The sequence below is a fragment of the Mus musculus genome, chromosome 13 (genome assembly GCF_000001635.26).
Source record: "Mus musculus strain C57BL/6J chromosome 13, GRCm38.p6 C57BL/6J".
In the NCBI taxonomy this organism is placed as follows: domain Eukaryota; kingdom Metazoa; phylum Chordata; class Mammalia; order Rodentia; family Muridae; genus Mus; species Mus musculus.
The window spans coordinates 43,658,701-43,671,685 of NC_000079.6; the positions used below are offsets into that span (position 1 = coordinate 43,658,701).

Genomic DNA, 12,985 nt, shown 5'->3' on the forward strand with positions numbered 1-12,985 from the left:
CCTTTGGATCAAGATGTAGAACTCTTGGCTCCTCCAGCACCATATTTGCCTGCATGCTGCCATGGTTCCCACCATGATGATAATGGACTAAACCTCTGAAACTGTCACCCAGCCCTAATTAAATGTATGCCTTTATAAAAGTTCATTGGTCATGGTGTCTGTTCACAGCAATAAAACCCTAAGATAACCCCCCCCCCGTGCCTGTTGATTAAAAGACGAGAAAACAGGTTCCTCCACCTGATGGTGACGTCAAAGAAAACTATATTGTAGAGAGTGTTTGTCAACATTGTGGAGAATTGCTGTGAAGAATTTTCAGGATAAGGGTTGGGGTAAATACAATTAGGCAAAGTGATTTATCTACTATGGAGTCCTTTAGACTTTGGCATAGAAGAGTTACATAATGGAAATCTAGGAAAGAAGCTCCAAATAGGAAAGATTCGTGTGTGTGTGTGTGTGTGTGTGTTGTGTGTGTGCATGTGTGTGTGTGTGCATGTGGGTATGTGTGCATGTTGTGTGTGTGCATATGTGTGTACATGTGTGTGTGCATGTACGCGTGTGCATGTGGGTGTGTGCACATATGTGTGTGGGGGGGGGGCATGTAGAAACCAGAGGACATTCTAGGCTTCTATTCTGCTGTTTGCGACAGGGTCTCATTGAACATGTACCTGGTGTTCACCAGTTCAGCTTGGATGAACTTGCTTGAAAGGCCCAGGGATTCCATCACCTCGAGGGCTGAGAGATTACAGGCACAGCTGCTGAATTCGGCTTTTACGAGGTCAGGTGCAGCGGACCTGTCCTCAGCCTTCATGCTTACATGCTGTCTCCCAGCCCTGCAAACAGTCCAAATTCTAAAAACTATATACATTTTTTTTAAAAAGGAAAAACATGCAGAATTTGTACCTAACTATGTTTTAATCTAGCTGCCAGATAGTAATATAACTATTTGAATTGCAGTGTAAAACTTGAAAAGAATATTATTTAAGAAAGATGCCACAGGGCTGGAGGGATGGTTTAGAGGTTAAGAGCACTGGCTGCTCTTCTGTAGGACCCAGGTTCTATTCCCAGCACCCACATGGCAGCTCACCACTGTCTTTAACTCTTAACTTCAGGAGTTCCAACACCTTCACACAGATATATATGCACACAAAACACCAATGCAAGCCGGGCGTGGTGGCACACGCCTTTAATCCCAGCACTCGGGAGGCAGAGGCAGGTGGATCTCTGGATCTCTGAGTTCGAGGCCAGCCTGGTCTACAAAGTGAATTCCAGGACAGCCAGGGCTATACAGAGAAACCCTGTCTCGAAAAACCAAAAAAAAAAAAAAAAAAAAAAAAAAAAACCAATGCACATAAAATAAAAATAAATGAATCAATGTTGTCTACAAATTCAGTTTTTATCACAGTTTACCATATGAATCAATACTTGTTGCAGGAATTATAGTTGGCGAGGGATCTGGGAGCCAGCAGCTGAAGCACCTTGCCATCCTGCCCTCGCCCATGTCTGCCTCTCCTCACCCAAGCCTGTCGTGGAGTTAGAGCTCTAAATTCAGGGGCAACTGTAAATTCAGGGGCAGCCGTAAATTCAGGGGCAGCCGTAAATTCAGGGGCAGCCGTAAATTCAGGGGCAGCCGTAAATTCAGGGGCAGCCGTAAGCTGTGTGAGAGCTGAAGGTAAAGAGTTAGCACAGAGATGGCTTTTCTTCTGGGCCGGGCTGGCACTAAAGATGGAGCCTAACGTTCCATAGGGGAACAGGAATATGGCCCTGGGGGATGGAAGGCTGAATTGAAAATTCTCCTCCTCCTCTTCCTCCTCTTTCCTTCCTCTACTCCCTCCTCTTCCTCCTTCTCTTTCTGTCTCTTTTTGTCTGTGTCTTTTTCTCTGTGTCTGTGTCTTTTTCTCTGTGTGTCTGTCTGTCTGTCTTGTCTGTCTCTCTCTTTGTATTCACTCTGCAAAAGGTGTCACACACATCTGAGCTGCATTCTTCCTGTCTCCCAGGCTTTGGAGAAGTGTAGGCTTTGATTTTTCTAACCCCACTTTTAATACAGTTCATACATGTTTTAACCTTTCCTCTAGCCTACCACCTACACCAGAAGTAGTGGAAAAGAAAGGTTATTAGGATATGGGGGAAGTGGACCTGTTTAGAAATTGTTCTTTGGAGGAAATCCAATCTGCCTTGTCAGGATATATACCAGCAGTCCAGTTCAGTAGTGGCAGGATATCGAACACAAATCAGCAGTGATGGCATGATCCAGAAGAAACAGCCAGGCCTCTGCTGAATCATCATGAGTCAGCAGGAACAACCAGGACCAACAGGAATGCCAGGAGAAGCTCTCTGCTGTGCCTCTCTTAATGAAGTGAAGATCAATGAAGACAAAAAACGTGAGACCAACGAAGGGTTGCAAAGCTTGCTATGCGAGGCCCTGTCACTACCTGTTGAGTCCTATTTATACTCCCTCCAAATATCATGTGTCATCACTTGGGCCTTGCCTCAGCAAGACACGGAGTGAGTCTGTCTTAGCAAAACTCCATGTGCGTCTTCATCAGCTGACACCACTCTGCCAATCTGCCTGAGTCCATGGAAGTGGCAAGAAGCTGCCAGAACACAGCCAGAGGTTTTTAGAGCATTTCTTTCTGTGAAGTCATAACAAACGGTGATCATTAAGGAATGCAAGGCGCACCCATACCATCCAGGGTTGTCCACTCTTCATTGGGTTCTTCCTAACATCATGTATGTTTTTACATGTTTGCTTTAGCAAAACATCCTTCCACCTGTGTTCACTTCAGGAAAACATTCCTTCATGTGTCTGCCCCAGCAAAACACCATACGACACCACAACTGACTTTCCAAAGAAACCACAATTTTCCACTTCAGAGAAGGAAGGCTCTCTCCTGTTCCTTGGCTGTACCTCATGGCTGTACCAATATCCCCATGGTCCCCAGGGGCGGATCCCAGTTTTGATTACTCACAGTACTGCAGGCACATGGGTCCTACAGGAGTCACATCAGGACCCCAGTCATGTAAGAATGAGCGTGATGCTACTGCAGCCAAAGGAGAGGCAGTCTACAAGAACGGCTAGAGTCATGCTTCACAGCACAGAGTGGCAGCTGCTGACAGGCAAGAATAGTGAGCACATAGGAGATTTAAAAGCAGCCCAGAAAGACATCCAGGTGGAGAGCTGTGTGACTTGCCCATCAGGCAATCTGGTCACTGAGTGGCAGAACATGGTGATTGTTCCCGAGAGAATTGATAGTCTAGTTGTTCAAGTGACGTGATCTGAAACACAGAACCAACATATAAAGGGAAGGGGGGGGGGTTCCTGAGGAAATGTTCAACTAGGAACTAGAACACGTGTGTAACTGGAGAGCCGCAGGAAGTGATCAGACAAGTACAAGAAACACATTCTCAGAGGTCACTCGAGGCACCTATGTCTGTTTTGGAGCTCTCGAATGCCAAAAGAGCAGAATCTAAGCTGCTTCCAGCCAGAGCAAGTGACCTTCTGTGAAGAAGTGTTGGCTAGCAGCAGGTGTCTTCCCCACGGCATTGGAGACTGGAGCTGGACGAGTGATGGAGGGGTAGTGGTAGACAGAGGAGAGAAGCAGCAGCTGCACATGCTGCATATGATGCACACTGCACGTGCTGGACACTGCATGTGCTGGACACTGCATGGAGCACACACTGCACATACTGCACACTGCACATGTTACACACGCTGTACATTCTGTACACACTGCGCATGCTGCACATGCTGCAAATACTGCACATGCTGGACACTACCTGTGGCACACACTGCACATGCTGCACATTGCACATGTTACACACGCTGTATACTCTGTACATACTGTACACTGCACATGCTGCATATGATGCACACTGCACATGCTGGACACTGCACGTGCTGGATACTGCACGTGCTGGATACTGCACGTGCTGGACACTGCATGGAGCACACACTGCACATACTGCACACTGCACATGTTACACACGCTGTACACTCTATACACACTGCACACACTGCACATGCTGCAAATACTGCACATGCTGGACACTACATGTGGCACACACTGCACATGCTGCACATTGCACATGTTACACACGCTGTATACACTGTACATACTGTACACACTGTACACTGTACATGCTGCATATGATGCACACTGCACATGCTGGACACTGCACGTGCTGGACACTGCATGGAGCACACATTGCACATATTGCACACTGCACATGTTACACACACTGTACACACTGCGTATGCTGAAAACACCACACATGCAGCATATGCTGCACATGCTGGACACTACATGTGGCACACACTGTACATGCTGCACATTGCACATGTTACACATGCTGTATACTCTGTACATACTATACACACTGTACACTGCACATGCTGCAAATACTGCACATGCTACACACTGCAAACTCCACGAGCTGCAAACACTGTACATGCTACACACTGCATATGCTGCACATGCTGCACACACTGCACATGCTGCAAACAACCACACATGTGGCATACACTGCACATGCTGCACATTGTACATGTTACACATACATGCTGTATACTGTACATGCTACACACTGCACATGCCGTACATGCTGTACACCACTGCATATGTTGCACATGCTGCACACTACATGCTGCACACGCTGTACACACTGTACATGCTGCATGCAATGCTGCACACAGCCGGCTGTTCCCCTCCTGGGATTACCAGTTGTTGCGTAAGAATGTAGGCATCTTGTTACTCACTTTATGACAAAAATATCCAAGAACAGAATACTAAGGAATGGCTTGTTCCCCAGAACATAGCCCTCACAGCAAGGGAAGATATCAGCAAGGAAATTACAGGATCCACTGAGGTTTGAACTCAGACCACTGAATCCAAAGTCCAGAGTGCTAACCATTACACTGCAGGGTCATATCTAGGTTCTTATTTTGGTAATTTATTTTTTTGAAACTTTATATATGAACACTGCATCTATGTCCCTCTCATCTCTCCCTTTCCTTTCAACTTCTTTCATGTCCTCCTACCTCCCAAACTTATGATCTTGTCTTTTAAAAAGTAGTGTTACATGTATACATTTGTGTGTGTGTGTGTACACAAGTAAATGAAGAAAAGTAATACGTTTTATTTATTTATTTTTATTTTGAGACAGTTTGACTGAGTTAAAAAGCACATCCCAAAGTGGTCTTGGCAGTGCCAGCATGTGACTACAGCAGCTTGGGCAGAATTATGAGTGTAAGACTGGTCTGGCTAAGGAGCGAGTTAAAGGGAAGTTTGAATAACCTCGTGGAATCCTGGGTCAAAATAGAGTGTTTTAAAAAGTGGGGCCAGGGGGCTGGTGAGATGGCTCAGTGGGTAAGAGCACCCGACTGCTCTTCCGAAGGTCCAGAGTTCAAATCCCAGCAACCACATGGTGGCTCACAACCATCCGTAACAAGATCTGACTCCCTCTTCTGGTGTGTCTGAAGACAGCTACAGTGTACTTACATATAATAATAAATAAATAAATCTTTAAAAAAAAAAAAAAAAAAAAAAGTGGGGCCAGGGCAGTGGCTCAGTATAGAGCATTTGTCCAGCATGTGAAGGCCTTAGGTCAAACACACACACACACACACACACACACACACACACACACACTCATGTACACACACTCACAATACTCTCTCATACTCTCTCACGTACATACAACACACACACAGGCACACACACATTCACATAGGTACACATTCACAAACACACACATACTATCTCACATGTTCTCACAAATGTACACACATACTCTCTCTGTCTCTCTCTGTATCTCTGTGTGTGTGTGTCTCTGTTTGTCTGTCTGTCTGTCTGTCTGTCTCTCTCTCTCTCTCACACACACACACACACTTGAAATAAAATGATCAAAGTTGAATACAGTAGGCTAGACAGTGATCCCAGATAAATGGAGCCAGTGGAATGAGCAATGCAGGGTAGATGAGGCAGTGCTTGAGATAAAGTAGTCAATGGGTTAAAGAATGATATTCTCAAGGGTAAAGAGGAAGAGTAGAGGAAGAAGGCAAGTGGAACTTTTACATAAAGAAATATCCCATGGAATCTGTAAAGCAAAGCTGTTAGAGATACAAAATATGATCCTGCCAGACACTTTAATATACCCTGTCTACTTACCTCTAAAATCTCCTATCCACTGTGAAGATGATAAGCAATAGGTACAAAGTTATGTTTAATACCTATGCCAAGCCTGATGTCTCTTGAATATAGAACATTTGTTTCTGGAAGTCTTAGAAAATTTAAGCACACACTTGGCTACACAGAACAGCAAATTCAAAGGGGAAGAGGTCTTTGGAGTTCTCTTCTCTGATCATAATCCATTAATAGAAATAAATAAAAGAAGGTGATGAAAGCTTTTTACTACTTATAAATGAGATAACTGAAATAATATCAAAGGATAAATCAAAAGTCAAATGAGCCAGGCATGGTGGGGCACACCTTTAATTCCAGCACTGGGGAGACAGTGATGGGTGGATCTTGGTGAGTTGGACGCTAGCCTGGTCTACATAGTGAGTTCCAGGGCAGCAAGGGCTACATAGTGGAACCCTGACCACACAGAGCACCAGCAGTAAGAAGATCAAATGTCAGGCTGTCTAAATGCCCACAACAGGCTCTAGAAAGTGAAAGCTGTAGACAGTGGGAAGTCGCCACCTCGGCACACCTTTAAATGACCACGGAGTATTTTTAGCATGAAATGAGAAAAAGAAATGGCAACCCACACTAAGGTAAATTAGAGGAGACAGTGCAGCAAAAAGCTGAAGTGAGGGAAACAAACCCAACAAGACAGGGACCCTATGTAGCTAGCTCTCAGATCGGCAAGATGCAGCCAGTGTAAGTCTGTGTGCTCAATAAGAAAAGGGACAAAGTAAGCAAGTGTGAATGAGGAAGGGACCTGTTTGAAGGTTCAGGGGTCAACAGGAAGACAGTGAAGACAACCTGGTCAACTACTGGACAAAGACTTTGCAAACCCAGACGAACAAGCCTTTTTCTTTTCTTTTTTTTTAAATCAGATATGTGTCCAAATTTGACCCAAGAAGAAACCAAAAATTTGAATTGGATCGTCGCCATATTACAGGTGGGAAAGTGATTAGAGAGCCAACTCTGAAGATGGCAAAGTCAGGCTATGGGATGGCAGCCAAGCTCCATGTAACTTTTCAAGAGCACAGTTTACTATTGCTCACACCAGTTCAGAAGCCTCAAAGCTCCTGGTTCGTTTAAATGATAAACACACATTTGATCCCCAAACCCCATGCTTGACAGAAAAAAAATCCTAGAGGCCAATTTTGAACAGAGATGAAAAAAGGCTATCTGTAATTTTTGGCTCGTCACCAGAGCCCATTGATTGGCCCTGCCCCAAGCACACTGCTTGCCGCTGACGCCCACTGTACAGTCCTGTAGAATAGGAAGTCACTTGAGAATTAGGAAAATTCATAACTAAGAAAAAATGGCAGTATGTGCTCTTGATTTTGAAAACTGCGAGAGTTTAATTAGTTCTCTGTTGCCCCTTCCCGTAAGGGCGGTGCGATCCATAGCATGTTTTGAATTGCAGACAGTTGCTGTCTCGCCCCAGAAATGGTGTGACAGCCTTCTGCTATGTTGCTCCGAGCGGTGTGCTCAGAAATTCAAATTCATTTCCAGACTTTCCAAGCGCAGTGTAACTCAAGGCAGATCTACTCCCCAAATACCACATATTAAAGCTAAGGAGACCGGTTTGGTGATTTTCCACACCGCTGTTCTCTTTCACGGATGCTCACTATAGGTGACCCACTGTGCGTGTGAATAAGCCTTCTGCCCTTTGTCCATAGGTCAGTAATGTCACTGTTGCTAACATCAGGCCTGCAGATTGCACTGTGCCTTCTGCTTACCCTAGACCCTGAGAATTTACATGACACACAGTAGGTGCAATGGTGAATAGTGAGACTATATGGAGGATTTCCATGACACACAGTAGGTGTGATGGTGAATAGTGAGTATTTCCTGATATCCACCTATGAATGACTTTCTGTGTTTCTGGTGCATGTGTGTGAGTGTGTATGAGTGTGTGAGAGAGAGAGAGAGAGAGAGAGAGAGAGAGAGAGAGAGAGAGAGAGAGAGAGAGAGGGAGAGAGAGAGAGATAGTATGCATTTTCCATGCTCACTTCTCTCTCTTAGGATTTGGATGTGTTTAGAGTGCCTATATTAAAAGTTTGCATTTTTATCCTACTTTGTATAGACGTGTATGCACAAGACTGTCATTGAAACGAAAATCTAGTCAAACAGGAAGGGCATTTGCAAAACAGAGAAACGGAAACCATCTGTTTCGCTTACCAACACTCTTATCTCTAGCAAAACGCTTCCTGAGAACATGTCCTTAATGCTCATCCTTACAACTTTCCTTGGGAAGCTGGGCGTGGTGAGGCTTGTGGGGCTTGGCCCCCAATCTCAGCACTGTTGAGCCTGAGTCATGGCCTTGCTGAATTCAATGTCAGCTTGGGCCATGTAGTGAGCTTGGGCCCAGCCTGGGCTGTATAGTAAGACTGTCACAAACAGTTAGACAGACAGACAGACAAGTAAGCAATAGTAGGAAGATTTTTAGGTGTGCACCTCGGAAGGTACTTAGTTGTTTTTTTTTTTTTTTTTTTTTTTTTTTTTATAATGGTCCTGTGACTGAGTCCCATGTTTCAAAGAGATCAACCTTTGGTACAAATTTCAAAGAGATAAATCTGTCCTAGCTACAGTAGACACAGCTGTAGAGTGCATGGTACTGAGGTGTACCTCAGTGCACTTCACACATATTAGGACTAAGTTCCGTCTTTTGATGTTTGTAGATTGAAGCATTGACAGCTTTCTGCCCCAGGGCCAGAGTGGTGAAAGAGGAAGGGATTTAATCTGTTAGGTCTATTGCTCCTGACCCTTGGAGCTCAGAAAACGTCATGGAGCAGTTCTCAGAAACACCTTTTCGGTGATCTGTTTGCTCTATTCCAATCACTGTTTCGTTTGTTTTTTGTTTTGTTTTTTTTTTTTTCTTTGCAGATCCTTCAGCTGCCCTTTTAAAAAAAACAAACCTGTCAGAGACGGCACCAAGCAGGAGCTGAAAATGTTCAAAAGACTTCTGGATTCTTTCCCGTCTTTTCCAGCCCTCCCAGTCTCCTTGCCTGACTCAGATGATGTGATGTTCAGAGGGATCCTTTAATCCAAGTCACTGCTTAGCCAGGCGCACCTACAAAGGATTGCATCTCTAACTCAAGATGGCCAGCCAGCCGCTGGAAGAGCCTGCGGAGTCTCAGGCCTCGGATGAGCTCGAGTGTAAGATCTGTTACAATCGGTACAACCTGAAGCAGAGGAAGCCCAAGGTTCTGGAGTGTTGTCACAGGGTCTGCGCCAAATGCCTCTACAAGATCATAGACTTTGGGGACTCTCCCCAGGGGGTCATCGTCTGTCCCTTCTGCAGGTTTGAGACCTGTCTGCCGGATGACGAAGTCAGCAGCCTGCCCGATGACAACAACATCCTTGTAAACTTGACCTGTGGGGGCAAAGGGAAGAAATGCCTGCCTGAGAACCCCACTGAGCTGTTGCTCACTCCCAAGAGGCTGGCTTCCCTTGTCAGCCCTTCCCACACGTCCTCTAATTGCTTGGTTATCACCATCATGGAGGTGCAGAGAGAGAGCTCTCCATCACTCAGCTCCACCCCCGTGGTAGAATTCTACAGGCCAGCCAGTTTCGACTCTGTCACCACCGTGTCCCATAACTGGACGGTGTGGAACTGCACCTCCTTGCTCTTTCAGACGTCCATCCGGGTGTTAGTGTGGCTGCTAGGTTTGCTGTACTTCAGCTCCTTGCCCTTAGGGATCTACTTACTGGTGTCTAAGAAAGTCACCCTGGGGGTGGTCTTCGTTAGCCTTGTCCCCTCTAGCCTTGTCATCCTGATGGTGTATGGTTTTTGCCAATGCGTTTGTCATGAATTTCTAGACTGTATGGCACTTCCTTCTTAATCAATATGCAACATAGGAAACTCAGCGCATATGGCTACGTTCAAATGATGTATGTATGATTCTGCTTTCTTTTGTATTCCCTACGACTAGTGTCTACAGCTTCAACAAAGCCCTTGGCCATACGTCTGTGGTCCGTTTTCCTATCCAGATTTTTGGCTTGATGGGTTTTCCTGGATTCTGAAAATTAAAAATAGAAAAAAATAAAAATAAAAAAAGAGAAAAGTTTACTTCTATCTAGGGGCTAGCCAAGAGGCAAAGCTATAGCCAAGAGGCAAAGGCATAGCTTTCCTGGAGCCCCGATAGCTGTGAGATAGCCCAGAACAAAGGCATAGATAGGCCCAGGGAGTGCTTTCAGACAGGTACCAGATAAGGTGTGTTAAGCTGTGGCAGGTTCTTCATGCCTAGGTGGGGATGCATGGAGTCCTTTTTGAAGTTAGGTGTATCCCATGATGGTGGATAGATGTCAGAGGCAAGCTACTCTAAAACATGTGGGAGCGTCCCTCATTTTCCTGGCGCTGTAGCCCCTCATCATCTTCAGGTGCTTTCTCTCGTGAGGTAACGCTTCTCTGAAGTCCGCTGCCTCTTCTCAGATTCCTTTTGCTTCTGTGCAGTCCCCGACACCCTCCACCCCCCCCCCCCGACCCCAGGGTCCCCCAATCTCATCTTCCTGAGTTGTTCCTTCAGGCTTCCTGTTTTAGCAGGGTGGCCGCAGAAGACAGACATAGCTGAGAAGTTTGCACAGAGTTAGACTTCATGCCAGGACATGGCTATTTATCTTCCACCCAGGCCTTTTCCCCCCACATGTGTTTTTCTCCCAGGCTTCTCTGGAAAGATCTGAGCCATTTTTGCATGTGGGCATATTCACTGGAATAATTCCTTAAAGTGTGAAAATGCTTCATTTGGTTAAAATGTTTTGTTTGATTTCTAACCCCTTATCCTGAACAAAGTTCCATTTAAATGTGTTGCTATCAGCGTATGAAGGTTTCTTCTCACCCTTGTCTTAGAAGTTTGGGCAGGGCTGACTTTGCTGAGTCCTGCACTGCTGTGGGGAACCTGTAATAGGAAGACCCCAGCAACAGGCCACCAGCTACCCTGGTGCCAGGCACTGAGAACCCAACTGTTCTGCTGAGCGGTACCGGGGTTCAAGCTTATGTCCTATGAAAGTCCACGCGAAGGCACAGTGAAGCCACGCCAAGCGGACACCCTGCTTGAGGTGGAGTGGAGGTGGTTAAGTGTAGCTCACTCACGGCTGATGCTGTTCAGTCAGTCTGGGGATAGACTTGAGTCTTTATTTTCTGTAAAGGTATAAGCTTCGTGGCTTCGGGATGGACTTCTTTTCATGAGGTGGGGGTGGGGCTGGGGTGATGTTGAATGTATATATTTATGGGGATAAGTTGCCTAGCAGGTTTTAGGTGGGGGAATAGAATGTTCACAGAATGTTCGCTTGGCAAAAAGAGGAAAGAGTGCTGTCTTTTTTTTAGTCTCTGAGACTTATGACTGATGACTTAACAATACGATACCCATAGTGCTTAGCAGACAGTTTTACCAAGATTTTGCTAACTCGTTTGTGGTGAAATATTTGTTGTGTGACCCAGTTGCAGGGGGCCAGTTCTAACCTCCCCACTGAGGGAAAATGGATACTTATCTAGAATAGGCGTTTTGTTCTAGTTCTCTAACTACTGACTTTGAGAACGTGTATGTCTGAGGTACACGTAAGAAGAAGGTATATGTGGGATGTGGTCCAGTGAGATTTCAACCCCAACTTAGAGCTAAATACATTTACGATTCCAGAAGCCCTAGTTTTAGGCAGCGTCATGGATGCGGTTTCCAGAATTCCATTTGTTCTTTGAGTAAATACAATATTTAAGAGGTTTTGTGGTTTGGATTTATATATTTATAAGGTTTCATTTTTAAAGATGCTCATTTTGTCTGAACTGTGACACACTGAGTGAGCTGGCGAGCGACCGCAGGAAGAGATTTCCAGAAGGCTCCGGAGCAGCTCTGTGTTTTGCTAGTTTGTGTGATGTCTGCAGTGCTGAAGTTGTTTCTGTATGTGTAATATTCTTCTTAATGCCAGTGTGTTGATTTGGTTTTGAAAGTTTTAAATGTATGACAACAACACAAAACAACACAACTCTCCATGCTGTTGAATGGAAAGTGTAATCCTTTAATGTAATCTCTATGCTAATGTTTTCTTGTCTATTAAATTTTATTATTTCTAAATGAGATGCATGGTTCCCCTGATTTATGGTTGAGATGCCGTCATCACTTTAGATAGTCACAAATGTGCACTTTCATCAAGCCAATGCTTTTTATCATCCACGTGGAGATTTTAGAAGCGCCTACAAAGCTAACCTCATCTATCTCATGTCTACAAAGGCTCTCGTTTTTTTCCAAGTTGAGCAGATGATGAAATAAGAGTGTTATCTTTATAAATGAAATGTTTTATTTGCTTTGATTTGATTAACTTCCAAAATAGAATAACAAAATAGAATGCAGTGAGGTAAAGAAACCCTTACTTGAATAGTCCAGACAAACTAGAAAAAAAAAACCCAAACTAAATCTACTAGTTATGATCACTGTTGAGTAACTTGAGAGCACGCAGCAATTTTGTGTTCATTTTAGCAAAAGAGCATCACACATCCATCGAGAACAGCCGTCTAAGGTGCTTCCGAAATCTTCATACAGTTGAGCCAAGAGGCAGGTTGAGTAAGACGGCTCCCTGGTCCCATGTGATTATACTGTGAACTTTGACTTTGCTGCTGAGGGACCAGGGAGCAATGCTCATTTGCAGGGTTTGAGCATTGTAGACACCATGATTATGGAAACTTTTCAGTGTATTAACTTGATAGATTCAAGGGCAGAGAATCCCGACGTTGCTAGACAAGCGGATGGAGCCAAGAAGGGACCTGAGAGGAAGGGGCCTCGAGGGAGCCTGGGAATGGACCACGGAGGCAGGCGTGTTCT

General features: G+C 44.9%; 1 protein-coding gene across 2 annotated transcripts in view; it reads left to right on the forward strand.

Annotated features, from left to right (window-relative positions):
• Positions 1 to 12,246, forward strand: part of Rnf182 (ring finger protein 182) — a 55,214-nt gene extending 42,968 nt beyond the window's left edge. Inside the window, exons 2-3 of one of the 2 annotated variants that reach the window (XM_006516933.4) lie at positions 7,058 to 7,122; positions 9,060 to 12,246. In XM_006516933.4, the coding sequence (XP_006516996.1) occupies positions 9,275 to 10,018 (744 nt within the window). In that variant the 5' untranslated portion in view covers positions 7,058 to 7,122; positions 9,060 to 9,274 and the 3' untranslated portion in view covers positions 10,019 to 12,246. The remainder of the gene's footprint in view (positions 1 to 7,057; positions 7,123 to 9,059) is intronic. The other variant, NM_183204.4, reaches the window with a different exon arrangement.
• Positions 12,247 to 12,985: the final 739 nt, after the last annotated feature.